Source organism: Macaca fascicularis, chromosome 1 (genome assembly GCF_037993035.2).
Source record: "Macaca fascicularis isolate 582-1 chromosome 1, T2T-MFA8v1.1".
Taxonomy (NCBI): domain Eukaryota; kingdom Metazoa; phylum Chordata; class Mammalia; order Primates; family Cercopithecidae; genus Macaca; species Macaca fascicularis.
Window position 1 is genome coordinate 104,929,796 of NC_088375.1, and position 9,310 is coordinate 104,939,105.

Here is a 9,310-nt window from a genome sequence, read left to right on the forward strand (position 1 = left end):
CCCATTTCTCCACAAGTCTTGGAGCCCAGCCTTGGGTCCTGCCATGACAACAACACTGAGTGTACCTTCTGCCCTGCCACAGTCCAGCTCCTCCCCTGCAACCCCTACACAGCATCTGATGGTAACCCCTTCCTGCCAGGTTCTATTGTGCAGAGGAAAGGTCTAGATGTGGAGGTGGGAGGGGAGATGGAGAGGTTGCTTCCCACCCCTACTCCATGCTACCTCTGAGCTTCAGCCAGCCCCAGGCACTCAGTCTCTTCTGCAGAGCATGGATGCTTCACTAAAGGAGCAGCTCCTGGAGCCAGGAGAGAAGCCACTCCTGGCTTCAGCGGAGATCTGGCAGGTCCAGTTTCCCCCACCTCCTTCTCCCTTTCAGCTTCAGGGGCAGCCCACAGAAGAGCCCAGTCCTGGAGAGCTTTGCTTCCTGGCTTCCCTGACTTAGCTCCACCTGCCCTGGCCCTCATCTGCTCTCTTGTTATGATCACAAGCAAGTCAAGTCAACTTGTATGTATTGAGTGCCTAGCGTGTGTAGGCACTAGGGACGTCCCCAAACCTCTACGCCCCCTGTGTCCCTCCACCTCTTCCCATCCCCACTGTCTCCCAGCCTTTTTGCCACCCACCAGCTCAGTCCCTCCTAACCCCTTACCCAAGAGCTTCCCAGGTCCCCTCCTCCAGTCTGACTAGCTCTGGAAGGCTGCGCTGAGTATCACACACAATGGCCCGACCCCTCTGTCTGCCCCCTCCTTAGGGCAGAGCGAGCACCAGACAATGGCCCCGCCCTCTCCCTTCAGAACTGTCAGCTCTCCCGCTCCCTTACCTGGAGCTTGGGGATGCCGCTGCGTTTCCCTCCCTCTGGAATGCCAGGCTTTCCGGTCTCCCAGTGCCTCAGCCCCTGCCACACCCCCACCCCCATCCTCAACCCCATCCCGCCTCACTGGTCCTCAGTCACCATGGCGACCGCATCTCTAAGTGGGAGGGACTAGAATCTCCCCATATTCTTCCTCCTCCTACCCGTGTCCCACTGCGCCCCACCTTCTGTGGCTCCTGGATTCGCACGTGTGGAGGAGGAGGGGCTCCAGATGCGGGAGGAGGTGAAAAGGGGGTACAGTAGCTTCCAGTCCCTGCTCAGCTCCCTTGCCCACCTTCAGCAGGCACCACAGTGCACATGTCCCCACCTGGGTTCAGGGGGTCAGCCGGGGCTAATTCCTCTTTACAGCCGGTTCCTCTGGGTTTCCCTCTACCCTGGGAACTGTGTATATGCCAGGGCGACACAATTGGACTGCAGCCTGGCCCCATGCAAATTCAGTTTGCCAATGAGGACACAAGTGAGCCCACAAACATCTATGCAAATATGCAAATAAGCCAAGGGACAGACTCTGTCAAGAACCCCAAGGAGCCCTCTCCTATTCACAGTATCCTGACTTCTGAGGGAGGGGGTCCACCGCCAGGTTCAGGTTCTGCCTCTCCTTCCTAAGCTGCCTGAGAAGAAGGTGGCTCCCCCAGAAGCCTTCTCTGGCTAACATCCTCTGAGACGTATTCAGAGGGAAAGGTTGTGCTGTAGAGGGCAGACTTCAGAAAGGACTTTCCAAGGGTCTAGACTAGATGGGCATAGGGAAAGAAAACTGAATTGGATTCTTTCCCATTCCGGGAGGAGCACAGGCAGGCAGTGGTTTGTATGGAGCCTTTCTGGGAGCCAAGCCTGTGCTCTCTCCCAGCCCTGATCCTAAACAGCCTTGTTACTAGAGCTCCCTTCTGTCTCCACTGGGCCCTAACTTCACTGGTAAAATGAGGAGTTGAAAAAGCCCCTTCAGGCCGGGCGCATTGGCTCAAGCCTGTAATCCCAGCACTTTGGGAGGCTGAGGCGAGCGGATCACCTGAGGTTGGGAGTTCAAGACTGCCTGACCAACATGGAGAAACCACATCTCTACTAAAAATACAAAATTAGCCGGGCATGGTGGCGCATGCCTGCAATCCCAGCTACTCAGGAGGCTGAGGCAGGAGAATCACTTGAGCCCGGGAGATGGAGGTTGCAGTGACCTGAGATCATGCCATTGCACTCCAGCCTGGGCCACAAGAGCAAAACTCCATTTCAAAAAAAAAAAGAAAAGAAAAGAAAAGAAAAAGACAAAGCCCCTTCCAGGCTGGCCTCTGTCTCAGCTGGCAGGGGACTAGAAAAGGCACCATGAGTCTGGGATGAAGGGCCCTGGATCCCAGGCCTGGTTGCCTGTGGCCTGCTGTGTGATGCTGGGCAGAGCACCTCCCTGCCTCACATCCATAAAATAATGGCTTTTCAGCCTGCCTGGGAGCAGCATGGCTCTGCCAGACTTCATAGTATTTTTAAGAGGAAGGAAATGAGTGTGCTAGTGTCGGCCCCGGGTAGAGGGTTTCATGGACCAAGACAGGTTCCCCTTTAGATCTGAGTTGGGGTGGTGGTTGAGCATTTGCTTTGGGGTGAGGCAAGGAGGGCATGACATGTGCTGAAAGCAGAAGTGGACCCTGAGCGAGTCCGCCATGTCCCCACTGATTCCTGACACTCCACTCTCATTGCCCCTCTGCATCTCAGCTGTGACGACTCAGAGGGCCTGCTTGTTCAGGCTTCTCTCCCCTGGGACTGGGACACGTGATATGAGATTAAAATGGTGGGGAGTAGAGGACCCTGAACTAGAATGATAACAGGAAGGAAGTGGGTGAACTACAGGAAGCCGTCACACCCCCACTGGACATCCTTGGGTCCCTGCCCCTATTTTCTTCCCTTTTAGGGGAATTGGGCCCAGTCTCTGTGGCAGAGAAGGAAGGAGTTACATTTCTGAAATAATCCAAGGGAATGGGGGAGCCTACAGATCCCACCTGGCTCCACTTCAATCCAGGTCACACAGCCAGACTTCAGGGGCCTCCCCTGGCCTTGCCATATGAGAGTCAAAACTTCCAGAAAAGAGCTAAATGGTCTTGGTGAGAGAGGAGGGACAGAGTCCAGGGTGGTGGCCATAGCCACAGTTAGAAACTCGCTGGAGTGAGCTGGACACCCAGGCCTCCTGTTTGCAGTTGTGTGGGGTGGAGAAGGAGAGACAGCCTTTCCACAAGCTTATCTCCATTTCTCCTGCTGCAGCATACATAATTCTATTTCCTCTGGTTTGTCTAGCTTCAATTTCCCCACGTGTGGGAAGGTGAGATGTTGGGACCCTGTGTCTTTGATTGCAGGGGGGCAAGGAGTGGCTGATGGAATTTAGAAAATGAAGGCCTTGGGGAAATGAGATGGGGGAGTGGAGGGAGGAGACCCAGGCATCCTGTTCCTTAGGATATGCCCCTCAAGATCCCTGAGGCTGCCCCTCCCCCAGTCGAGGCCAGAGGACCACCCCCTGTGTTGTCCATTGGACACTCTATGTCCATAGTCCCAGAGTTCTGGCATCCCGCCCCTCCCTCTTACCCCAGGGACCACAGTCCCCCTTCCCCACCATTTTTAAGCCTTACCCCCAGCCCAGAAGAGGAGACCCTAACCCAGGCGTCCAAGACTTCCAGCAGAGTCTGCACCGGACAGGGGGTGGAGCAGGGCCAGGCATGGCAGGGAGGGGGTGGGGGCCCTTCCAGCCCCCTCCAGTGCCCCAGTTCCCAGGCAGCTCTTAAAGGGACCAAGGAGAATTAGCCAGGGGCAGCTTAAGGGGGTGAATGTAGAGGAAAGTAGGTGGTGGGGAGAGGACTGGACTTGGCAGGGGCAGGAGAGCCAGAGTGGGGACCACCTGACACCTTCCCTACTCCCCTGGAAGACCCCAGGGTCCTCTGCCTCACTTTTCCCTCATCCCATGAGACCCCCATGCTGGCAACCCAGCTTCTGACTCCACCTCCTCAGATCCTGCCCCCTGTTCCCCTTGGGCTCCTGCCCACTTCCTCCCCTCCCCCATATGCGTGCCACCTCAGTCTCCGGTGAGAGCTGCCAGCTGGCACCAACTGGTACTAGGCACGGAGAATCAGCCCAAGAAGTGGAAGGGCCTGAGGCCTGGTCCCAGAAGGCGGGGGGAGGCCAGGACCCCAGAGTCAGTCAGGGGGCGTAGGAGGCACCTTCCCTTCTAATTGCCTCTCCAAGTCTTGTTTTCTCTGCCCCTCTGGGCACAGAGCAATGGGGGCACCGAGGCTCTGAGGAGAACCCTGGCTCACCCGCTCCCTCGGCTTCCTGATGGGCTGTCAGGATTGTGACACAGAAAAGGAAAACGACTTCGTTATGCCAGGAGGGGCTGGGGCAGCTGAGAGAAACCCACGGCAGAAGAGAGGGACAAAGAAAATGGAAACAGAAGATAGCAGACAGACGAAGAGCAGAAAGCCTCAATTCTCATATCAGCCCTCTACTCACAACCCTCCCTGGCTTCCCAGGGCACTGCAATTAATTTCAAACTCCCCTCAGGGTACTGTAGGCCCCTCCCAACCCTTTAGTGCGGGAGGGCTTTTCCCCAGGCAGCCTGGACTCTGCCTTTTTCTGAGTTTCTGTTCCTACCTTATCTCCCACCTGGAAGATGTACTCTTCCGGGATAGTAGTTCTCATTTCCACTTGATGAAACTCTTCTTGTTCTTTCATGCCAAAACAACCCTTTCCTCTGCAAAGCCCCCCTGGTCCTCCCACAGTATTCTGAGTTGCCACAGTATTTTCTAAGAATCTGGAGTCTTGGGTGACTTGGGGTAAACCTCGTCTCTCACTGGGTCTCAGCCGCCTTAATTAAAATGGGAATGGCAATAACCTGCCCACTAGTGGTTAAAGTGAAAATTAGTTCCACTCTTTGGGATGATACTTGGCAATAGGTCTCAGGTTCTGCAAAAGTGGTCACATAGCTGGGCATGGTGGTGGCACGTGCCTGCAGTCCCAGTTACTCAGGAAGCTGCCAGGAACCCAAGGCTGCTGTGAGCTATGAAGCTATGATCAAGCCTTTGAAGAGCCACTGTACTCCAGCCTGGACAACATGGTGAGACCTTGTCTCAAAAAAGAAAAAAAAAAAAATCCTCACACTGAGTGATTCAATTTCTAAGTCTATGCATCTACTTTAAATACTTATAAAGCACCTACAATATAGTCAGGCACTGCACTAGGTACTGGGGACTTAGCATGAAAAAAACAACGAAAGACCTGCCCCTCAGATGTATGTATTTTGGTGGAAGACACAAATACACAAGTGTAATGTATGTTCAATAGTGTTAAATGTCCCGGAGAAAAATAAACAAGAAAGGGTGGCTGGGAAGTGGTAAAACTCGGGATGAGGAAGATGCTACTCTTTCATAAAATTTGGTCGGGGCTGGGCATGGTAGTGTAATCCCAGCACTTTGGGAGGTCGAGGCGGGTGGATCACTTGAGGCTAGGAGTTCAAGACCAGCCTGGTCAACATGGTGAAACCCTGTCTCTACTAAAAATACAAAAATTAGCTGAGCATGGCAGTTTTACTAATGGACTGAATGTGAAGTATGAGAGGAAAATGGAATTTAAAGATGACTCCAGGATTTATGGCCAAAGCAACTGGAAAGGATGGTGCGGTCATCAGCTGAGATAGAGAAGATGATAAGCAGAGCAGACTGGGGGTAGGTGGAAATCAGGGTAGCAGTGTTGAACATGTTAACTTCGAGATGCCGTCAGACCTTTAAGTGGGGATTCCAGTCTGGGGTTCCAGGCAAAGGAACAGGCTGAAGTGTAAAGAGTCACCAACACAGGCACAGTAGTTAAAGCCATAGGCCTGGAGGAACTCTCCTGGGGCCTGAGTGTAGACAGAGAAGAGAATTGAGCCCTAGGGCACTCCATCTCTTAGAGGACAGGGAGAAAAGAAAGGATCAGCAATGTAGGCCGAGGACCAGACTCCTATGACAAACAAGGTCAAGTTAGATGAGGACTGAGAAGTGGTCACTGGGTTAGTAATGTGCAGGGTGCTGGGGGCCTTGACAAGAGCAGTCTCCTTGGTGTAAAGCAGGGAACAGGTCAGCAGCTGAGAGTAAAGAGAGAATCAAAGGTGTGAAATCGCCCTCTGGAGAATGGAGGCGACTGGGTTAGGGATAAGAGTTTGTGTGCGTGTGGGGTTGTGAATTGAAAGATTTTTAGTAGAGACAGGTTTCACCATCTTGGCCAGAGTGGTCTTGAACTCCTGACCTCGTGATCCACCCACCTCAGCCTCCCTCTCTTAATCTTTTATTTTATTATTATTATTTTTTAAATTTAATAGAGACAGGGTCTCGCTATGTTTCCCCGGCTGGTCTCAAACTCCTGGACTCAAGCAATCCATTCTCCTCGGCCTCCTAAAGTGCTGGGATTACAGGTGTGAGCCACCACACCTGGCCCCCTCCTAAGCTTAAGGACTGATATGAAACTGGGGTGCCTATAGTCCCAGCTACTCAGGAGGCTGAAGCAGGAGGATTGCTTGAGCCCAGGAGTTCAGGGCCAGGCTGGGCAACATAGTGAGGCTCCAAGTCTAAAAAAAACCAAAACACCAATAAACAAAAAGCAATATGAAGAAGATAATCTTGCCGGGCACAGTGGCTCACGTCTGTAATCCCAGTGCTTTGGGAGGCGGAGGCCAGTGGATTGCTTGAAGCCAGGAGTTCAAGACCAGCCTGGGCAACATGGCAAAACCCCATTTCTACTAAAAATACCAAAAAAATGCAAAAAAAAGATTTTGAAAAAAGAAGAAGAAAGAAAGAAAAGGAAGAAGGGAGGGAGGGAGGGAGGGAGGGAGGGAGGAAGGAAGGAAGGAAGGAAGGAAGGAAGGAAGGAAGGAAGGAAGGAAGGAAGGAAGCTGGGTGTGGTGGGGCATGCCTGTAGTCCCAGCTACTTCAGAGTCCGAGGCACAAGAATCACTGGAAAACAGGAGGCAGAGGTTGCAGTGAGCTGAGATCACACCACTGCACTCCAGCCTGGGCAACAGAGTGAGATTCTGTCTCAAAAATAAAGAAAAGAAAAAGATAATCTTTCTAGGCCAGGTGAGGTGGCTCACACCTGTAATCCCAGCATTTTGGGAGGCCGAGGTGGGCAGATCACTTGAGGCCAGGAGATCGAGACCAACCCGGCCAACATGTGAAACCCCGTCTCTACCAAAAATGCCAAAAATTAGCTGGGTGTGCTGGCACATGCCTGTAATGGCAGCTACTCAGGAGGCTGAGGCAGGAGAATTGCTTGAACCCAGGAGGTGGAGGCTGCAGTGAGCTGAGATCAAGACACTGCACTCCAGCTCTGTCTCAAAAAGAAAGAAAGAAAGAAAGAAAGAAAGAAAGAAAGAAAGAAAGAAAGAAAGAAAGAAAGAAAGAAAGAAAGAAAGAAAGAAAGAAAGAAAGAAAAAGAAAGAAAGAAATGGATTAAAAAAAATTATTTGTTCTTACCTGTTTTCTTTAAAAAATTATTAAAAATAAATAAATAAGGCCAGGCATGGTGGCTCATGCCTGTGATCCCAGCACTTTGGGAGGCTGAGGCAGGTGGATCACGAGGTCAGGAAATCGAGACCATCCTGGCTAACACAGTGAAACCTCATCTCTACTAAATATACAAAAAATTAGCTGGGCATGGTGGCGGGCGCCTGTAGTCCCAGCTACTCGGGAGGCTGAGGCAGGAGAATGGCATGTACCTGGGAGGCAGAGCTTGCAGTGAGCCGAGATTGTGCCACTGCACCCCAGCCTGGGTGACAGAGCGAGACTCCATCTCATAAATAGATAAATAAATACCCTGAGCAAAATAATAACTTTTTTTTTTTTTTTTTTTTTTTGAGAGGGAGTCTTACTCTGTCGCCCAGGCTGTAGAGGCTGTAGTGCAGTTGCGTGATCTCGGCTCACTGCAACCTCCGCCACCCAGTTCAAGCAATCCTCCTGCCTCAGCTTCCCGAATAGCGGAGATTACAGGCACGCACGACCACACCCAGCTAATTTTTATATAGTACAGACGTTTTGCCACGTTGGCCAGGCTGGTCTCGAACTCCTGACCCCAAGATCCGCCTGCCTCAGCCACCCAAAGTGCCGGGATTACAGGTATGAGCCACTGCGCCCATCCCTTACCTGTGTTTTGAATTTTACCACATGATATATATTTTTGTTGTTGCTGTTGCCCAAGCTGGCCGAGAACTCCTGGACTCAAACAATCCTCCTGCCTCAGGCCAGGAGTTGCTGGGACTACAGGCGTGCGTGTCACCACGCTAGGTCAAGCATGTATTACATTTTAACAACAACAACAATTTTTTTTTTACATAATGAAACGTGGCTGCTGAGTGCTGACTTGTGCTGTGAGCATCATGTGAGGTGACCACGTGTGCGGACGCCTTAACTGCTGAGTCCCCGGCTGCTGCCCCCGCTGCGCTGCCAGCTTGTGGGGCAGTGTTTGCGTGAGGTCCTATGCCCTCAGCCTTCCTCCTCAAGAGCTAGGAACGTCGCCTGCTGCCCCTAGTGTTCCCCAGCCCACAGTGCCCGTGCAGCCAGCTCACCAGGGTTCAGCTGAGCAGCGAAGGAACCACCCCCCCCAGCTCCCCCCCCCCGCCCCCGGCCAGGATGCACGGGCGCCACCGTGGTGGGGCTCTGGCGCCCCGAGGTGCCCGGCTCAGGAAGTGCAGGTGGGTGTCCTCACTTTGGGAAACACCGACTCCTTCGCTGACATCTAAGACCCCACGTCTGTGGGGCCTCAGGGTCTTTGCTGAGGCCTAGGAGAGGAAGGGTTTCCTTCTTGGAAACTGCCAACCCAAGCAGGGACCCCTTCTTCAAACCTCCTTCCTCTTAACTTCCCTTCCCTAAACGCACTGTGGTGGAATCAGGAGTGTCCAGCATGACCTCAGGGGCCCTTCTCCTCTCAGTAATTTTGCTTTCTCACATGTTTTCCCACGATCCCAGCCAGACATGCCCTTTTCTCACTGACTCTTGACTGCAGGCTCAACTCTGCCCAGGAAACATAAACTTCCAGAATCTTGGGATCTGTGCCACCTTCGAGCTGAGTGGCTTGAGTTCCAGGGGCCTAGCAGACAATACCTACCTCTCAAGACAGTACGAAGGCCAAATGAGATGCTGCAGAAATGCTTTGGAAACTAGGAAGGGCCAGAGAAAGGCTGGCTCCTATAGCTCATGTTCCCTGTTTGGGGCTCCTCCCCTCAGTCTGGGCACCTCATTCCCCCAGGATGGAGCCCCCTCCGAGAGATCCTACTTGGCCTAACACGTCCCTTTGTCTGCAGTCTGTTTTCTGACTCCCACTGGGGTGTAATTTCCCTGAGGACAGTGGGCATCTTGTTTTGTTCATTTCCCAATCCCCCAAGCACAACATGGCACAAAGTGACATCAACTGCTCCTTTCCTCTGCCCTCTCCTGCAGCTTCTGTTCCCTCCTC

General features: G+C 52.7%; 1 protein-coding gene across 25 annotated transcripts in view; it reads right to left on the reverse strand.

The window, feature by feature from the left end:
- The window catches only part of SEMA4A (semaphorin 4A), a 34,855-nt gene extending 30,181 nt beyond the window's left edge, over positions 1–4,674 (reverse strand). For 9 of the 25 annotated variants that reach the window (XR_012435309.1, XM_065544598.1, XM_074040916.1 and 6 more), the window contains exon 1: positions 4,484–4,674. Coding sequence is in view for 1 of the 25 variants with exons in the window: in XM_065544598.1 (XP_065400670.1) it covers positions 4,484–4,564 (81 nt within the window). In the remaining 24 variants the exon portion in view is untranslated. Of the gene's footprint in view, positions 1–817; positions 906–3,468; positions 3,527–4,483 lie in introns of those variants that run through there. The other 16 variants (XM_045371704.2, XM_074040930.1, XM_045371640.2 and 13 more) reach the window with 2 other exon arrangements.
- Between the last annotated feature and the right edge of the window lie 4,636 nt (positions 4,675–9,310).